The 20584-nt window shown below is 40.2% G+C and overlaps 1 protein-coding gene across 1 annotated transcript in view; it reads right to left on the bottom strand.

Moving 5' to 3' along the window:
- LOC124512839 (leucine-rich repeat-containing protein 37A3-like) overlaps positions 1–20584 on the bottom strand; it is a 340529-nt gene that overhangs the window by 288051 nt on the left and 31894 nt on the right. The window contains exons 11-16 of the mRNA XM_047080445.1: positions 18494–18565; positions 17857–17931; positions 9924–10042; positions 6096–7900; positions 5610–5714; positions 1150–1199 (exon numbers count right to left, since the gene is read on the bottom strand). Of these exons, the coding sequence (XP_046936401.1) occupies positions 1150–1199; positions 5610–5714; positions 6096–7900; positions 9924–10042; positions 17857–17931; positions 18494–18565 (2226 nt within the window). The remainder of the gene's footprint in view (positions 1–1149; positions 1200–5609; positions 5715–6095; positions 7901–9923; positions 10043–17856; positions 17932–18493; positions 18566–20584) is intronic.

Below are 20584 nucleotides of genomic sequence, written 5' to 3'. Positions count from 1 at the left end.
TCCTAGCTGCTTTACTTTACAAGATGAATCGCACCGAGTGAATGCCTGAGTCCAACCAGCAGTTATCTAGCTCACTGACTTTCACACTGCAGGCAGATGAGGGAGTGAGTCGGGAAATCACCTTAAAACACATGGCTAGCGCTAAAACACAAAATACTCTTTTTGAATACAAACGGAATAGGGGGTACCTGGGTGGCTCAGTCAGGTGAGCAGCCCAAGTCTTGAGTTTGCCTCAAGTGATGATCTCACAGATTGTGACATTGAGCCCTGTGTCTGGCTCTGTGCTGATAGTGTAGAACCTGCTTGGGATTCTCTCTCTCTCTCTCTCTCTCTCTCTCTCTCTCTGTCTCTGCTCCACCCCCCCCCAAATAAATAATAAACTTAAAAAAAACAGAACAGAAAGAATCAGAGTGTATGGTAAGTTTGTTTTAGAAGGTACTTATGTCTATACGGTATGTGTGCACTGAGTTGTGACATAAAATGCAGTTCACAGCCCAAGAACAGTGTAGTCAGAGACGTGCCCAACTGGAAAGGAACCATCTTCTTTCTGGTTCTAGTGGTACTAGTGATACAACCGTCCGGCAAGACATCTTCCTTTTCTCCTTCTCCATCTCATTAGTATAAAAGGAAGAGATAAATGATTATCTAAGGTCTCTCCCAGTTCAAATTCTATTGGGTCTGGATAAAGGGAATGGAGAGCGGGGCCTCGAAAACCAGAAGGAGGAAGAAGGAAGTTTCCCCCCCACTTTATAGGAGGGACTCATGTATTCCACCTTCCATCATGCTTGAAGACTAGCCCCTTCACCCCACGACGTTTGGCCCTCCCTATCCCTTCTCCAGAGCCTCTGAGAAGGTCTGTGGCCAGGCCTGATGCCCACCGCCAGCAGGAACGGGTCTGAACATTTTCACCTCCGTCCCCCCACGATCTTTCTTTAAAGGTCTAGTGAGCAGGTGCTCTGTGCCAGTCCCATTCTAACTTGGGTTTGGCTGGGCAGCTAACTTTGCTGGGTCCAGGCAAAGCATTAGGCCAAATATGTATTCTTTCTGCCTTTGGTGGTTTCCTGGCTGTAAAACAAGGGGATTGAAATAGATGAGTTTGAAAATCTAGTTCTAAAATTCTACTTTAACGATTGCCAGACTAATATTTACCTTGAGCTTCTTTCTTTACCTTCCTTGGCTGCTGCTCTATGACAATAAATCTGTTTTGGAGGAAAACATGATCACAGTTACCCATCACAATAACCACTCCCTCCAAATCTTTATTCATTCCTTTGCATTTTAGGTCTTATCTACCCAGTGAGATGATAACTTTTCCTAGGACAGGAATTTGTTTAATAGTCCTTTGACTCTTCAATAACACCTAACTTGTGTGCAGTTGGTAATACATTTTACTGACTGTCTCAGATAACAGTCAACAGATAATTCCTAATAAAAATTCTTGGGAGGAGGAAAAGAAAAGTGTCTACCAGAAACCTAAACAGCAGCACTGTTTTAATGTCAAGGACAAGAGTAGGATGTCTGTTATCACTGCTGCTATTCATTGGTGTTGAGGAGGTCCTAACTGATGCACTGGGAAAAAATGGAGTCGTGGAAAGAAGAACTAAGACGTATTTGCATACGAAATTACAGACAAACTAAAAGGCCCAAGAGAATCAACTAAAATTTTACTGGAAGAAATATGAGAATTCAGTAAGATGGCTAGATATAAAATCAAGAGATCAACATGTAAACCTCAATGACTTTCCTATGTTCCATAAATAATTAATCAAAAAACGGAAGAATTATCCCATTTACAATTATCAATAAAAAGGCATAAAGTACCTAGGAATAAACTTAGCAAAGAATGGGTAAGACCTATGAGATGAAAACACTAAAGCTCTTCTGAAGGACATTAAGAAGAAACGAATACATGATGTGAGACACTATTTTCCTAGAATAGTGTAAAGATGTCAGTTCCCTTCAAATTAACCTACAAAGTCAAGGCAATCCCATTCAAATCCCAAGACAGTTTTTTAAACAAAAACTGGCCAGCTGACATTTGGTAGAGAAAATGTGCAAGCATAGCAACAAACTGTATGAAAAAGAAGATCACAGAGCAGACATTAAAATACGTTCTTACAGAGCAACTGCAGTTAAGTATGTAGCGTGATACTGATACAGGAAAAGAAAACCAGATTGATAGAATAGAGTCCAGATAAAAATGGTATTTTAGATCCATGAAGAAAGAATGAACCATTCAATAAAAGATTTTAAAGTAACTGGATCTTTACGTAAGGGAAAAAAGTTAGATCCCCTACCTCGACCGTACCAAAGCACCACACAGATTCCGTACAGATTAAAAATAAATAAATCACAACAAATATTATAAGAGTACAGAAGAAAATATCAGAGACTATTTTTATACCATGAGGCGAAAAGGCCTTGTTAACAAGACCCATGTCCCATAAGCCATGAGGCAGATATGGTGACGGACTGTCCACGCCCTCCTGTTCATCGTAGTCCTTGCCCCCTTGATCCCCTGGATTGTTTGTCCTCTTCCTGTTGATTTATAAAACTCTCTTCATATGAAATATATTAATCCTTTCAAGGGCTTTCACTGAATTTCAATGTTTCAAATATTTGTCAGTGTTTTTATCGTGAAGGAGATGGAACAGTGGGATAGGAGCACAGGCTGACTGCAGGCACAGCTGGGTTCTGCTTTGGGTTTTGCCACAGGGGCCTTAAGCTGATCCCCTTCTATGTATGAAAGAAGGATGGTGATATCATCCTCACAGGACTGTGGGGATTCAATCAGATGTCTGGTTTATTCCAAGCATAAATCGGACAAGACGATCAAATCTATCAAATGTTTCTGCATGTGGTATCAGGTCACAAAGCTTTTTCTCACCACAAGATTATAAAAGTATTGATTCTATTTTCTTCTAATACTTTGACGGGTTCTTGTTTCTCTTTTTTTACATTTACTGAAATATGTTTTTTTAAGGTGAGAAATAGGGATCTGTTGTTATTTTCCTCCCAAATAATTAAGCAGTTGTTCTATTACCATTTATTTATTTTCTTCCACTGATTTGAATACTAAAAGGTAACATTTCAATGTTTATTTATTTTTGAGAGTGACAGAGAGAGAGAGAGTAAGAGTGAGAGAGGGGCAAAGAGAGAGAGAGACACACACAGAATCCAGAACAGGCTCCAGGTTCTGAGCTGTCAGCACAGAGCCCAACACAGGGCTCGAACTCCTGAACCATGAAATTATGACCTGAGCCAAAGTAGGACCCTTAACCAACTGAGCCACCCAGGCGCCTCTAAAAGGTAACATTTCAAAAGTCCTAGTCACCCACGGATCTGTCTATTGCTGGACTCTGTAGGCTACTTCCCATAAATATTAGGTTGCATTATTCCTCCTTGTGAAATTGACACAATGCCTCATCTCTTCCTTTGAACATCATTATTGTCCACTACAGGAAAGAAACTGCATGGTCTCTGACCTCAAAAAGTGTATCATCTAAGTAGGGAGAGGAAATAATGAAACCACATAAAAAAATATAAACACAAGGTTAAACCACATAGGAATTTAAAACAGCAATAGGAGGGGCGCCTGGGTGGCGCAGTCGGTTAAGCGTCCGACTTCAGCCAGGTCACGATCTCGCGGTCCGTGAGTTCGAGCCCCGCGTCGGGCTCTGGGCTGATGGCTCAGAGCCTGGAGCCTGCTTCCGATTCTGTGTCTCCCTCTCTCTCTGCCCCTCCCCGTTCATGCTCTGTCTCTCTCTGTCCCAAAAAATAAATAAACGTTGAAAAAAAAAAAATTGAAAACAGCAATAGGAGTTTATAGAACTTCCCCAAAAGCAAAAGGCTGCAGGCCACCTCAAGATGCAGAGTACGGACTGGACAATGGCCAATGATTTCTCTTCCCAGAGGTCATGGTAAGTTGACCCCACGCTAGTTCCTAGGCTCTTAGGCTGAGAAATCAGACTCTGATCTCATCAAGAGAGAACGCACTTCTTTCTACATGGAGGCAATATCACCTTACCAATGTCACAGGATTGATCAAAATCAGAATGTCAGGTCATGACTTGACAATAAGGAAAACATCCATTCCATAGATAGGGCATCTGTGTCTACATGATTGGGCATTACCTCCTGTGGAGACAGGCCTCTGTGGCACACTGAAGCATAATCAGAAGGCTATTTGGTAAGAAGAGAAGTGGAAGAAAAGTAATTAGCTGAATCCAGTGTTTAATGGAAAGGACTGAGGTAGCTAGATCCATCCATCTGCCCCGCGGGCACAGCCCGGCTGGTGGGCCTGACTCTCATCTGCTGCCTGAGGTGCCATCTCTACTCTTAGGCAAGGCTAGGTGGGCACTGCCCATGTTGGTCTCTTCCTCACCATTTCTATGCTTTTACTACTGACCAACCCTCCAGAAGACAGACATGTTTCTCCTTAGCAGTTAATACATCCAGTCAGGTTTTACTCAAGTCTGAGAGACCAGGAAGCCTTACATATCTCTGCTCTGATCCATGACCTTGATATTTCTCTCTTGAGGAGCTGCCTTTTAACAAACTGTTTAGCATATTTTTGTTATCAGGGGAGGGGAATGCGTCACTGTAGACCCTAAGAAACGGTGACAATCTCACAGAAGGACTAGGTCCAGGAGTATTACAGTATTCGGGGAAGGCTTTGTGAAGAAAGATGAACTCGAGTTGGCTTTTGAAGGCTCATGGGACTTCCACCAGCAGAGTGAAATAAAGGAATTTCAAGTGGGCAAAGTCACCAACAAAAGTAGGAATGGGCATGGTCTGACTAGGGGATGGTGAGGGGCTGCTTTGGCTGAAATGGAGGAAATGGAGGGTTGCCATGACAGATGGCAATATATATATATATATATATACATATATATATATATATATACACACACACACATATATATAAGCATATGTATATTTGAATAAATACATTGAATATATATTCAATTTATACATAATTGAATAAAAGGTAAACAGGCAAGCTCCAGGAATAGGCAACTGTAATTATGACAAGCTTTGAGTAGCCTGATGCAGGATTTTAGCTGCAGGGTTTTAACTGAACCTGTTTACACAATGCCTTGCGAAGTGGAGGAGAGGGCTGTAGGTATATCTAATTAATCAACAAGATGACACTTTTATCTCTAAGCCATGCCCTTTCTTCCAAGATGACTGATAGCTCCATGAAGGTGAAGACTATTTCTCTCTCATCATTTTAGCCAACGAGGAAAGAAATCAGTGGTAGTAGGAGGATGACTGGTGAGTGCATCGAACTGACATAATTTTTTTGAGTTGAAGAAATTTTACTATCATGTCAACTGTGGCCTTCTTAGACCTAATGTCTCAGAACAAGCTAATGGCTTGTTATCTTGGTTACAATCCACAGATGTCTCCTGGCAGTGGGGTTCCTTTTAAAATCCCTGGAATATACTTTGCAATAAAAGGACAAAGCATATCTCAGTCCTCCAGACTGAAGAGGGATATCAAGTCGTGATAGGTGGGAAAGTGGCTTTGATTTTCAGTTTGTGGGTTCTGAATCTATTATAAAGAAGGAAAATAGTCTGGGAATCGGAATTAATTGTTGTCCTCACCTCAATGAGACAGAAAACTGTGATCAAAACCATCACTACTACAGTCACAGATATTGCCAAGATGAGTTTGTTGTTATAGCCATAGCCTGGAACTTCTTTTGTGAGCTAAAAAAAAGGAAAGAACAATTTTTTTAGAAAACAGAGATAGGATGAAAGTTAACTATTCTTTAACGACTCTAAAACCCCATTGTTTCCGATGAATCGCTTCTAGGTTCTTAAGGAATATACCAAATCTAATGTGATACGTAATCTTAATCATTAGCATTTTCTTCAAGAATTTATGTATCTTGAATGTTAGGTCCTCTTTTTGTCTACTCTGGGAACAGCGGCACTGTTTCCTAAATGAGCAAAGTGGCAGATCACTGCCTTAGCCAAAATTATGTGGCCAAGACAAGACCCGGACTAGGAGCCCCTGGTCCTTGTGCTTGGGTCCATGTCCTAAACCACCTAAATGTCGAGACCCCACATTTTGGGATTTATCCTCACCTCCCTTGACTCCTGCCCTCTCTGTTCATTCTGGATTTCTGTGCTCTCATTGATATAATTCTCATTTTTCCATTGGTCCATATCCCACTCTGCCTTGGACACCTTTACTTCTTGCTGCTTGCTGAGAAGCTTCATCAGGAGGCCTGTTCTGGAGATGAGCTTGGCACAGGCCAGCTGCATGTGGGTCTCAGAGCAGTCCATTTTCAAAGTCCAGATAACATGAGAAATGAGGCTTCTCACGTCATTGCTGGGGATGAGGGACCGTAGCTGCTGGTTTAACTGAATTTCAAACAGATCACCTGAGGACGAGAGCTTTGACACAGTGAAGCCTGTGGCTTTTGGGGGCAAGCCAGTGCCCGCATTGTGGTATTCCCATTGTGTATCATTGGTTTGTTTAACGGTCGGCGTAGAGTTGCCTGCAGTAACAGAATTAGCAGTGGAAAGATTCTTACGGTTTGTGAATTCAGGGAGGGTTTGTTCTGGCACAGTAGTGTTTCCTGTAGAAATATTTTCTTCAGAAACATTTTGGGCAGTAGTGTTCTCTGCAGTAGTGTTTTCTCTGTAAGTTCCTGAAGGAGCAAAGAATTCTGGAAAAGGATTTTTCTGAGGACTCAGTTCTCCCGGAGATGAAAAATCCTCTCGTGAAGGGGAATTTATGAGGCTCCTGACTGCAGAGGATGGAGGCCTCTTTGCAAGCAGCTGTCTATTACTGAGTGAACTTTCCTTTCTGGACTTTCGATTCAGTTTGGCCTTGGGTGTTCTGTGGACCACACGGGAGCGACTTTTATGAAAGCGGTGTGTTTTTCTGGGGTGTGAGGCTGGCCCGAAAGCCTTCACATTTCTAACTCTATCATTTGCATCTTGTATAAGAAAAACGCTGTACATGAAGTCTTTTGATTTTTTTTTCACGTCAGGTGGGGATTTTGGAGCAGGGGTGGCAGAAGGCCTGCCCAAAGAGTATTGCTTCAGGAAAGAAGAGACCGCTGCCTTGTGCTCCTCTACGAATGAAGGCTCTGTATCGAAGGAGCTTCCCACCAATTTGCTGGGCCTGTGCGCCACGTGAAGCTCCCCTGGGGATGGTCTCCTGAGCCTTCTTTCCTTGGCCATGTTCTCCACAGACGGCTGGGCGTTCTGTGTCCTCTGGATGTTCTGACGTCTCAGTTCTTTTAAGTGCCTTTTCCGTATGCCCTTTGGGCCCTGGATGACCTTGTTCACTCTCAGGAACTTTTTCCCCACACTCTCAACTTCGTCGAGGCTCTTCTCCTGCGGTTGGGCAGTTTCCCATTTCTTTGGAAAGATTTGACGTTTAAACTTGGGACCTAAAAGGCTGGAATGTATAAGCATGGCCGTTTTTTCTTCGTTTTTCACCTCATCAATTTTTTCCTGAATTTCTGCATCTAACAAATTTTCCAGAAAGTAGAGTTTTCTCAGTTTATTTTTGTAAGTTGAATTGTTGGATCCAGGTTTAAGAGAAGGGTCCCCTGTGTCGTTCATCGAGTGACCCACGGGCTTGTCTCCCTCTTGCACATTTGAAAACAGAAATTTAATGAACGGTAACAGCATCGATTCTACGTCTTCTAGATTGCCCTCCGAGAAATAAGGCGATATGTAATTCAGTGCACTAATGACATCACTTTTGTCATTGAAGTCTAGCTGCTCATTCATAAAGGCTGACAAACTGACACGATCTATGTCTGAGGATGCCTTCTCTGGCTCAATAGTCAGCTCCGTGCTGGCGCTCTTCTTTCGAGCTTTCAATACCTTCATGAATGATCCTTCTGCATTCCTTAGGTATACTTCCTGATCTGTCGAAGAAGAAGGAGAGATGAGTTTTGATAATGAAAGACTGATAGCACAGCTCTTTGTCAATGCACAGTCATACATCCCAGTCAAGCAAATTAAGAATCAGCAAATACTTGAGCGCCATTTAGAGAGGAGACGAACTCAAACTTGGACCTACGATTGGCAACAACCAAAGGAGAAAAAGATGTTTTTTGAAAAAGTAGCTATTTCCTCAGAACATTCCATAGTGTGAATAACTATATTTAGAGTTATTCCATTGGTCCCTAAGGGCCGATTGCCCAGGCCTCAAGAAAAGCCAAGGCTGGAAGATACTCGGCTAAACTGTGTGCAGCTCTAGTGCGACTCCTGGCTTTCACATACCCCACCCTGTCCTGCTTCGGGCAGAGGGAGCACGAGTCTTCCTCCTTCTACGTCTTCAGTGGGCTTGAGTTCTTGCTACCATCACATATGCACGGGACAACACCCGTCACTAGCAGGTCCTCATCTGGACACGCCCTCTCCGCCCACCCACCAATTCCTTTGTTTGGTCCCTGCTCCCCTATATCGCACCTCCGGTAACATAAGCTCTAGACAGAAAAAACTAAAAACAAGACCCGCTAAGTCCACCCTGGTTCTTTGCTTCAATTTGGGCAGAGATGTGGGGTATAGGTTAAGAGATTTTCCAGGTATGAGAGAGATGCCACTGTGGGGCGTTCCAAAAAATCAACGGAATGATACTTGAGGTTTTAAAATGCAGAAGGGATAAAGAAACTTTGGTCAAATGCCTACTTTGCTTTCATTTCCTTTCATTTCCAGATTTCTAGCTTTACTGAGAGAACCATCCAGAGCTTCCAACTACATGAAGGTCAAGCGTACAGCTTGTGTACACTGAACAGCACTGTGCAGCTGGGTTTTTCCAGAAGAATTAAACGTATTTTTCGTGGTGCTGGGGAGAGTCAGAGGAGGAGGTTATAAAGGTCACGAGAGAGGAGGAGCAGCGGGCTGGCGGAGCGCCCAAAACGGGAGAGGAGACTTGAGTGTAGGCTAAGGCACCTCTGATCTCATTTTTCCTCGCCTGTCAAAGGAGATAAAAAAAAAAGCCTATTCTGCCCACCTCTAAGGGAGAAGGGAGTAAGAAAATTGGTAAAACCTTGTTTTGGAAAGTAAGCAACACTACTTATAGAAGTAGCAAAGTGTAATTTATGCTGTGCCCTAGACCATTGACAGGGACCCATATTCAAGCTATCCAGGTGCAAAAGCACATTTTGGAAGTCACCAAGTTAGTGCCAATAAAACCTAAGAACAGAAAAATACCTAAAAGCACCTGTGTTTTGGATAGAAAAGCTTAAGATTCAGAACAAGAGTTGGACAGCCCAAGAATAGAAGAGCCCTCTCATCCGTTAGAACGGTTGGGTAGCAGCTTCTGGTTAGGGAACAGACACACAGAGGCTCCAAATAAAACTTTTTCAGAAATCAGCATCACTTGTACTCTTACACACTTATAAAAACAACAAAATAAGCAAAAAGGTATCTCCACCTGTCCTATAAGACAAAGGGCACCTGAGACCTAACGCACGTAAAATCAGCTTATAAACTGTGATGCACTATGTGAACAGGTTTTCATTTTGGGGTAGTGGACTTAATAATGTAACTGAGAATCTGACTTTTAACAAAGGAATAGTTCTTAGAAATTTAGGGATCTGAACTCTGAAGGAGTAAAAATAATGCAATGACATCATTAGTTTAAAAATTTACCATTGTTAGGGTGCCTGGGTGGCCCAGTCAGTTAAGCATCCGACTTTGGCTCAGGTCATGATATCACAGTTCAGCCCCGCATGGGGCTTGCTGCTGTCAGTGTAGAGCCTGCTTCGGATTCTCTGTCCCCCTCACTCACTCTCTGCCCCCTCCCAGCTCACGCACATGAATGCTCTCTCTCTCAAAACTGAATAAATATTAAAAAAAATTATCATTGTTGATTAAAAATAAAAGTTAAACCACAAATAAAATAAAAATTTACAAATTTATCATCAGGCAATTAGGACTTACCACAACGTGTGCCATTTGTCAGACATGCACTGTCACAATGCAGCTTGACTGTCTTACAGACAACCTCAATAGTATTTTTAAATTGGCAGAGACAGCAGGCCATACGGCTAGGTAATATCCTATAAATGGAAACACAGAGAATTAAATTAGTGGTAAAGGAGTTACTTGAGTAGGTAGAAGAGACGGGCCAAAGTCATCACAGGGCTGTGCAAAAAGGAATTCTTGAGGCACATGGCCTGGATGGTTGGGTAGGGACCAGTTGGCCAACTGCTGCTCTTGACTATTATAAATACACAGATAGAAGGACAGAGGTGCCCAACAGAAAGGTAAGGATGGCATGGGGTATGGTATCCTTAGAATGAGATAGAGATTAGAACTGGGTGACACGGATCAGTAGTTTAATACACAGGTAACTCCTTCCAAGCCAAAAGTCTCACTTTGGGTGGAGGGCACACAGAAAGAGGGTACACTTCTAAGAGTCTGAATAAATCTGAAATATGGCCCATACTGAGGATAAAAAGCAATCAACTTTGGCTCAGGTCATAATCTCGTGGTTCATGGGTTTGAGCCCCACATCAGGCTCTGTGCTGAGAGCTCGGAGTCTGGAACCTGCTTCAGATTTATCTTCCTCTCTCTCTACCCCTTCCCTGATCACTCTCTGTGTCTTAAAAATAAATAAATGTTAAATTTTTTTTTTTTAAAACGCAATCAATCAAAAACTAATCCATAACCTACACAAATGCTACAATTAGCAGACAAGGACATTTAAAAAAGTTATTATAACAGTATTTCACATATGGAAAAAACCCCATGCCTCTACTTAACTCAATGAATTGTGCAACAACTTCAAGTGGCCTAATATATGTATACTTAGAGTCCACGAAGGAGGGGAGATATAAAAAAAATTTGAAAAAATAATAGCCCCCACATTTCCAAATAAGTAAACCCTATAAACTCACAAATCCAGGAAGGTCAATGAACTCTGAGCACAACATGGATTAAACTACATGTTTAGTTTAATCCATTAAACTCGGATAAAACTACACCACGGCACATCATAATCGAACTGGTCAAAGCCAACGATAAAGAGCAAATCTTAAAAGCAGCCAAAGGAACAAAACCACACATGACATACAGAGCAACAAAGATATAACAATGACAACATATTTCTTGCTGGAAATAATGTAAGCCAGAACTCGGTGGGGCAACATCTTTCAAGCAGTGAAAAGGAGAGGGGGACCAAATAGCTATCAAGCTAGAATTCTATACCCAAAGCTTTCAAAAATAAAAGCAAGATAAAGACTATCTGAGACATACAAGAGCTGGAAGAATTCATCATTAGCAGGCTTACACTGTAGAAATGCCAAAGGAAGTATTTTTTTAAATGTTTATTTGAGAGACAGAGAGAGAGGGCACGTGCAGTAGGCGTGTGCAAGGGGGAAAGAGCACTGAGGAGACAGAGAATCCCAAGCAAAGCCCAACGCGGGACTTGAGCTCACAAACTGTGAGACTATGACCTGAGCCAAAATCAAGAGTTGGATGCTTAACTGACTGAGCCACCCAGGTGCCCCTAAAGAAAGTATTTTTAAGCAGAAGGAAAAGAAAAGGATAGCAGACGGAAATGTGGATCCACACAAAGGAATGAAGAACATTAGAACTGGTAACTATATAGGTTATCATTTCACTTCACTATATGTATGTATATCATTTCACTATATGATTTCACTTATATGTAGAATCTCAGAAAAAACAAACAAGGGGTGCCTGGATGGGCTAAGTCAATGAAGCATCCTACTCTTGATGTCGGCTCAGGATCTCAGGGTCGTGAGATCGAGCCCCGTGTCAGGCTCCACGCTCAGCATGGATTAGATTAAGATTCTCTTAAGATTCTCTCTCTCTCTGTCTCTCTCTCTCTCTCTCTCTCTCCTCTGCCCCTCTCCCCAACGTGTACACTCTGTCTCTAAAATTAAAAAAAAAAATACACCAAAAACCATAAGATACCTAGGAATAAACCTAATCAAAGAGGTAAAAGATCTGTATGCTGAAAACAATAGAACGCTTATGAAAATAAATTGAAGAAGACAGAAAGAAATGGAAAAACATCCCATGCTCAAGGATTGGAAGAACAAATATTGTTAAAATGTCTATACTACTCAAAGCAAACTACACATTCAATTCAATCCCTATCAAACACCAGTATTTTTCACAGAGCTAGAACAAACAATTCTAAAATTTGGATGGAACAAGAAAAGACCCCGAATTATAATGTTGGGAAAAAACAAACAAAGCTGGAGGCATCATGATTCTGGACTTCAAACTGTATTACAAAGCTGTACTCATCAAGACAGTATGGTACTGCACAAAAACAGACACATAGGTCAATAGAATAGAATAGAGAACCGAGAAACGGAGCCACAAATATATGGTCAACTAATCTTCCATAAAGCAGAATATCCAATGGAAAAAAGATAGTCTTCGCAATAAATGGTGTTGGGAAAACCGGACCGTAACATGCAGAAGAATGAAACTAAACCACTTTTTTACACCATACACAAAAGTAAATTCAAAATGGATGAAAGACCTAAATGTGAGACAGGAAACCATCAAAATCCTAGAGGAGAACACAGGCAGAAGAACCCTCTTTGATCTCAGCTAAAGCAACTTCTTACTAGACATGTCTCCAGAGGCAAGGGAAACAGAAGTACAAATGAACTACTGAGGAGTGCCTGGGTGCTTAGCGGGTTGAATGCCTGACTCTTGGTGTTGGCTCAGGTCGTGATCTCAGGGTCGTGGATTGAACCCCGCATCAGGATTCTCTCTCCACTTGAGATTCTCTCTCTCCCTCTCTCTCTGCTCCCCCCCATGCATACATGTATGTGTGTGTCCATGTTCTTAATTAATTAATGAATAGGGGCACCTGGGTGGCTCAGTTGGTTAAGTATCTGACTTGGCTCAGATCATGATCTTACAGTTCGTGACTTTGAGCCCCGTGTCAGGCTCTGTGCTGACAGCTTGGAGCCTGGAGCCTGTTTCAGATGCTGTGTCTCCCTCTCTCTCTCTGCCCCTCCCCTGCTTGCACTCTGTCTCTCTCTCTCAAAAATAAACATAAACAAACAAACATTTTTTTAAATGAATTATTGGGACCTCATCAAGATAAAAACCTTCTGGGGCACCTGGGTGTCTCAGTCGCTTAAGCTTCTGACTTCAGCTCAGGTCATAATCTCGCGGTTTGTGAGTTCGAGCTCCGCATTGACTCTCTGTTGACAGTGCGGAGCCTGCTCAGATCCTCTGTCTCCCTCACTCACTCTCTGCCCCTACCCCACTCTTGTGCTCTCTCTCTCAAAAATAAACATCCATTAAAAAAAGATCAAAAGCTGTACAGCAAAGGAAACAATCAACAAAATTAAAAGGCAACTGATGAAATGGGAGAACATATTTGCAAATGACATAATCTGATAAAGGGCTAGTATCCAAAATATATGAAGGACTCAACACCCAAAAAATCAAATACATAATCCAGTTAAGAAAAGGGCAGAAGACATGAATAGACAGTTTTTCAAAGAAGACATCCAGAAGGCTAACAGACACATGAAAAGATGCTCAATATCACTCATCATCAAGGAAATACAAATCAAAATCACAATGAGATATCACCTCACGTGTCAGAATGGCTCAAATTAATAAGTCAGGAAACAACAGATGTGGAGAAAGGGGAACCCTTCTGCACTGCTGGTGGGGATGCAAAATGCTGTAGCCACTCTGGAAAACAGTATGGAGGTTTTTAAAAAGTTAAGAATAGAACTACCCTACAACCCAGCAATTGTACTACTAGGCATTTAACCAAAGGATACAAAAATGCTGATTTGAAGGGGCACGTGCACCCAATGTTTATAGCAGCACTATCAACAATAGCCAAAGTATGGAAAGAGCCCAAATGTCCACTGATAGTTGAATGGATGAAAGATGTGGTATATATATACAATGGAGTATTACTCGGCAATCAAAAAGAATGAAATCTTGCCGTTTGCAACTACATGGATGGAACTGGAGGGTATTATGCTAAGTGAAATTAGTCAGTGAAAGACAAAAATCATATCACTTCACTCATATGAGGACTTTAAGAGACAAAACAGATGAACATAGGGAAGGGAAACAAAAATAATCTAAAAACAGGGAGGGGGACAAAACAGAAGAGACTCATAAATATGGAAAACAAACTGAGGTTTACTGGAGGGGTTGTGGGAGGGGGGATGGGCTAAATGGGTAAGGGGCACTAAGGAATCTACTCCTGAAATCATTGTTGCACTATATGCTAACTAATTTGGATGTAAATTTTAAAAAATAAAAAATAAAACAAGGTAAAAAATAAACAAAAAATAAACAAAAAACCAAATGAATGAATAAACAACAACAAAAAAGAGAAAACACTTGTAAATATGGAGAACAAACTGGGGATATGGACAAAATGAGTGAAAAGGGTTAAGAGGTACAAGCTTGCAGTTATAAAATAAATAAGTCACCAGATGAAAAGTACAGCATAGGGAATATAGTCAATAATACTGTAATATACTTATTGTGGTGAGCATTTCATAATGTATATAATTGATCACTGTGTTTGAGCATTTCATAATGTATATAAAAGATCACTGTGTTGTACACCTGAAACTAATTTAATATTACATGATCTATATATACTTCAAGAAAAGAGATAATTGAGGGGCACCCAGGTGGCTCAGTCAGTTAAGCATCTGACTTCAGCTCAGGTCATGATCTCACAGTCTGTGATTTCAGGCCCCACATCAGGCTCTGTGTCTACAGCTCAGAGCCTGGAGCCTGCTTCAGATTCTGTGTCTCCCTCTCTCTCTGCCCCTCCCCCACTGGCACTCTGTCTCTCTCAAAAATAAAGAAATAAAAAAATAAAAAAAGATAATTGACTATTTAAACAAAAAAAAAATAATATGGTGTGCTAAAAGTAAAATGTATGAAAACAATAGCACAAAGGTCAGGAGGGGATCAATGGAAGTACACTATTTATTGTAAGGTTCTTATACTATTCATGAAATCATATAATATCATTTGAAGATAGACTGTGATAAGTTAAACATGAACACTACAAACCATTAAACAGCTACTAAAATAACAAAACCTGAGTTGTAACTATTTATCCCCCCACCAAAAAATAATAAAACGTACTAAATCAACCCAAGAGCAGGAAGAAAAAGAAAAAGAAACAAAGAACAGATGGGATACATAGAAAAGAGTAGACAGTAGCTTTGAATGTAATCATATAAATAATTACATTAACTATAAATGGTGTAATCACCTAATTAAAAGATAGAGTTGTCATACTGGATAAAAAAGCAAAAGCCAAATATATGCTGTCTATAAGATTCATCTTCAATACAAAGATATAAGTAGGTTAAAAATATGGAAGAACTTATGCTTTGCTAACACTAATCAAACGAAACCTTGAGTGGCTATATTTACTATAGGACAAAGTCAATTTCAAAGCGAAGATATTACCAGGGATAAATGAGGTTATTCCATGGTGATAGAAATGTCAACTAATAGAAAAGACATCACTTAAAAATTTATGTATCTGATAACACAACTTCCAAATATATTAAGGAGAATAGGAAAGAGAGACACATAAGTACACAATTAGAGTTGGAGATTTCAATATCCCTCTCTCAATAATTGACAGAAAAAATATATAGAAAATGAGTAATGATACATCAGACTTGAAAAATACTACCAACCTACTTGACCTAGTTGACATTTATAGAATACTCCACACCAAATCAGCAGACTACATATTTTTCTTCAAGTGGGCACATAATATTTATCCAAATAGACCATATTCTCATCTAGTACCAGAATTCATTGGCTATAAAACAAGCCTCAATAAATTTAAAAGGATTTCAGTCATCCAACATATTGTTCTGTGACCACAATGGAATTAAATAACAAATTAACAGATCTGTAAAATCCCCAAATATTTAGAAACTAACCAACACACTCCTAAGGAACCCTATTGGTCAAATAAGTCTAAATGGATATTAAAAACTATTTTGTACCGACTGAAACTGAAAACACATGTCAACATGTGGGATGTTGCTCATATAGTATTCATCTTCCCCAGTGTCCACTTTTATGAAACTAGAAAAAGAAAAGGAAATTCATCACTGAGTAAGGAGAGAAAATGGAATGATAAAGATCAAAGCAGAAATTTTTAAAAAGGAAAACAAAAATAGAGAAGTCAGTGTAATGAAAAGGCACTTTTTAGAGAAGATAAGTAAAACTGATAAACTTCTGGCCAGATTTATCAAGAAAAGACAAGAGAAGACACAAATTATCAATATCAAAAATGAGAGGAATGACATCACTACAATTCTACAGATACTAAAAGGATAATAAGGGAATAGTATAAATACTTTATGTCAATAACTTCAAGATGAAATAGATTCCCTGAAAGACATGAACTACTCCAAAAAATAAGTATGTAATTTAAGTAGCACTATTACAAAAATAAAATCTGTAGTTTAACACTTTCTCACAGAGAAAGCTTCAAGCCCACATGGCTTCACTGGTGAATTCTAGCAAACATTTAAGGAAAACATAATGCCAACTCTGCACAAACTGTACTAGAGAATTGAAGAGAGGGGAATACTTCCCAACTCAATTTTAGGGCCAACATTCACCTTATGAAAAATAGATAAAGACATTAGAAGAAAGGATACATAGAAGATCTCATATACTGCTGGCTGGAATGCAAAATGGTACATCCACTTTAGAAAACAGGTAAGCAGTTTCTTAAAAAGTTAAATATACACTTAGCATATGATGTAGCAATCCTGCCATTAGGTATTTTACCACCTCCCCCCCTCCCCCAATGAAAACATATGCTCATACGAAGACCTGCATGTAAGTGTTTTAAGCAACTTTATTCATAAAGGCCAAAAAGCTAGAAACAACTCAAATGCCCATTAACTGATGAACGCATAAACAAACTGGTATATCCTCACAACTGCAATACTACTCGGCAATAAAAAGGAAATGAACTACTGACATGTGCAAAAACATGGACGAGTCTCTGGGGTGCCTGGGTGGCTCAGTCAGACAAGTGACCGACTTTGGCTCAGGCCATGATCTCATGTTCCGCAGGTTCATGCCCTGTATTGGGCTCTGCGCTGACAGAGCCTGGAGCCTGCTTCGGGTTCTCTCTCTCTCTCTCTCTCTCTCTCTCTCTCTCTCTCTGCCCCTCTCCTCCTTATGCTCTCTGTTTCTCAAAAATAAACAAACATTAAAAAAGTTAAAAAAAAAACAAACATGGATGAATCTCAAAAGGATTATGCTGAAAGGACCCAATCACAGAAGACTGCATACTGTATGATTTCATTTATTTATTTTTTTTAATGTTCATTTATTTTTGAGTGAGAGAGAGAGATGGAGGGCAAATGGGGAAGGGGTAGAGAGACAGGGAGACACAGAATCCGAAGCAGGCTCCAGGCTCTGAGCTGTCAGGACAGAGTCCGATGCAGGGCTTGAACTCACGAACCGCGAGATCATGACCTGAGCTGAAGTCGGACGCTTAACTGCCTGAGCCACCCAGGTGCCCCTTGTATGATTTCATTTATAAGACACTGTGGAAAAGGCAAAACTACAGGGACAAAAATTAGGTTGGTGGTTGCCAGGGCTGGTGGTGACAAAAGGGGATTGGCTGCAAAGGCACATAGGGGCCTTTTGGGGTGACAGAAATGGTCTACGTCTCAAATGTGGTGGTGGTTACATAACTACACGTTTGTCAAAACTCATCAAACTGTACGCTTAAAAAGAGTAAATTTTATACCTCAATAAATCTGACTTAAGAAAACAATAAAACAAATCTAAATAAACAACTAAGTGAAAATACACATAAGAAAAATCAACTTACAGTGTTTCCAATTCAAGGGTCATCATGAGGATGCTCTCAACTGTTGTAAGTGACACCTGTGTTGATCCCATGTCTCTGAAGGAGAAAGCCCAAACATGCGTGATTTGAACCCAAGGATAAAAATTCTGTACCTAAAAAGATACTTAACAACATGTGATTACTTCAATTCTGGCTTCTTTGTCAAGTCAGCTCAAGAGTTTTCTTGCTATGGACAATAATTTCAGAAAACTCCCAATGACGACATTTTATGTGCATCATCAAATTAATCACCTTGGTGCTCAACAGTACAATCCTTTTTACTCTTATCCTCATTTTCATTCTCAATTGCATCCACCTCTCTTGATTAGTCTTTTTTCGTTTAATATACACCTTACTCCACTTTCCACTTTGAGATAAATGGTATTTCTACCTACATCTACAAGTCCCATGTCCATTATGTGTTCTTCAATACTACTCCTTCCTCTGCAGGCTATCTTGCCCATATACGTTTTTTCTTTGCTAATAATGCTTATTTCAATAACCCAGTTAAAACTTACATTACGACTTTTTAACCAAAACGCAAAATACTTAATCTTTTGATGACAACAAAAAAGATCAGAAATCATCTCATGAGCCATGAGATTGTTGCAATACTTACAAATATTTTAATGCTGGCAACTTAAAAAGATAGGAATCTTCAACAGCTGACAGAGGGTTACGACTGATAATTCTGAAAAATGCAATGGAATTAAAATGATCTGCATTTCCAGTAATGACTACCATGAAAGTTTATGTTCATTTTGGGGGTATGGAACTGGAAGGTTAAAACTAATCATTGTCTGCCTTTGCCTATAAATCACCCTTAGATTCTGTAAAGCACTCTTCCTTTGGGAACTACCCAGCTCTCTGGACGAGAAAGTGGAGAACAGAAAGAGAAAAAAAAAATTTCTTTTTTTACGTGGACAGCAAAGCAAAGATATGCCAAAGAACTTTTTGGGCTGAAAACCCTAGAAGTGACTATGCTGGTAGGAAGCCCAGGCTCTGTAGGAAATACTGTTTCTAGTGTCCTCTATAATTCGAGGTGCTTTTCCTTTATCTCTAGAAATGTAAAAAACTCCACAGTTTAAAACACCCGGTTAAAGACAAAAATAGGACCAATTCCTCAGTTTGGGGGCCAAAGACAAAGGGATTAATCTAAGAGGAAATGGTGGAAGCTATACCCCCACCATGTGTATTCTCCTATGACAGCCTTTGTTAGGTGGCATATGATCCCGTTTCCTTATCCATCTCCTGGACTGCCAGCTCCTTGAGGGCAGGGAGCATACTCTATTGTCATTTTTGTCCCTGTGCCTGACAGAGTGCTTGTTATTTACTAGTTACTTCGTGAAGGCTTGTTGAATAAATAACATTTTGTCACTGCTTGACACAAGTTTTTATTCCAAAATGCTGAGTAGATTTTCTTCTCAGTTCTTTACAGCAAAAATAAAGTGAAGGAAACAGGAAGAAAGAAAAGAAAATCTGCCTTTAGGTTGACTCTGCTCAAGAATCATCACTGTACTTTTGCAAAATTATAAGGATAATCATCACAACCAATACTATTGGACTATAGGGCATCTGTGATCAGCATTTCACATTTAAACCTCACAAGAACCTTATGTGATAGATACATCATTACCCCATTTTACAAGTGAGGAAACTGAAGTACAGAGAGGTTGTATAATTTGTCCCAGTTTGTCAAGCCAGTCAAGAAGCAGAGATGGAATCTGAACTCAGTTCTGACCCCAAAGCCTGTATTTAACTTGTGTGGAAAAAAAGGGGGTTTAAAATAGCTGTTACCTTAAACTTAACTTTGAGAGCATTAAATATAGAAACACTTTGCTGAACTTCATCTCTCCATCTGGGAGAGCTTCTCTAAGAATTACATTTTCTATTTTTATTCCTTTCCTCTAATCATCTCCCATGATTAAGTATTTAATTAGCCTGTGATCATTGAGACTTTAGAGATTTCATTTCTTATTTTTTTATTCTATTTTTTGAGAGAGAGAGTACAAGAGTATGAGTGAAGGAGAGGCAGAGGAAGAGAGAGAGAGAGAATCCCAAGCAGGCTCCATGCCCAGTGCAGAGCCTGACATGGGGCTTGATCCCATGACCGCAAGAATATGACCTGAGCCGAAATCAAGAGTCAGGCAGTTAACTGAGCCACCCAGGTGCCCTGAGACTTTAGAGATTTTAAAGCCCTGTTACAGGTGAATCAGTGAAAATGAGAAAGGAAGGACGTCTGAAAATTCATCCTTCCATAAAAGCAACAACAACAACAAAAACTAGCAAAAATGGTCAAAATCAACTTTCTCAGAACTTTGGAAATTTTAACCAATGGGCTTGCAGCAACCCGGAGAGCATGTATTAAAGAAACAATTACTAATTTCTGTAAGAACAGTGAGCTCTGTTGTTTTAACTTGTTCTCATCCTCTGCTCTCCATCCTGACGATAGCCTTAAAAATTGCCCACATCCCAGGGGAACAAAATGGAGCTGAAGTTCCTTAAAGCCTCATTCCCAAAGAACAAACTGTCATTGTTTTACCTGTCTAGTGGGGTCCCTAAAAAACTTCACTTGAAAGCCTTGCCCTTGACCTCACGGAGAACTGCACAGTGCTAAAATAGCCTCTTCCCAAGGGGCATTTTTTGAAAACAATTATAGATAAATGTTTTAATCTGGCAGCTATGTGAGGCAATTGATCACAAGACAAAA

Source organism: Lynx rufus, unplaced genomic scaffold (genome assembly GCF_022079265.1).
Source record: "Lynx rufus isolate CCGP_SWC_20201006 ecotype Redwood Valley unplaced genomic scaffold, mLynRuf1.p SCAF_18, whole genome shotgun sequence".
NCBI lineage: Eukaryota > Metazoa > Chordata > Mammalia > Carnivora > Felidae > Lynx > Lynx rufus.
This window is presented reverse-complemented; position numbering and strand designations above follow the sequence as displayed.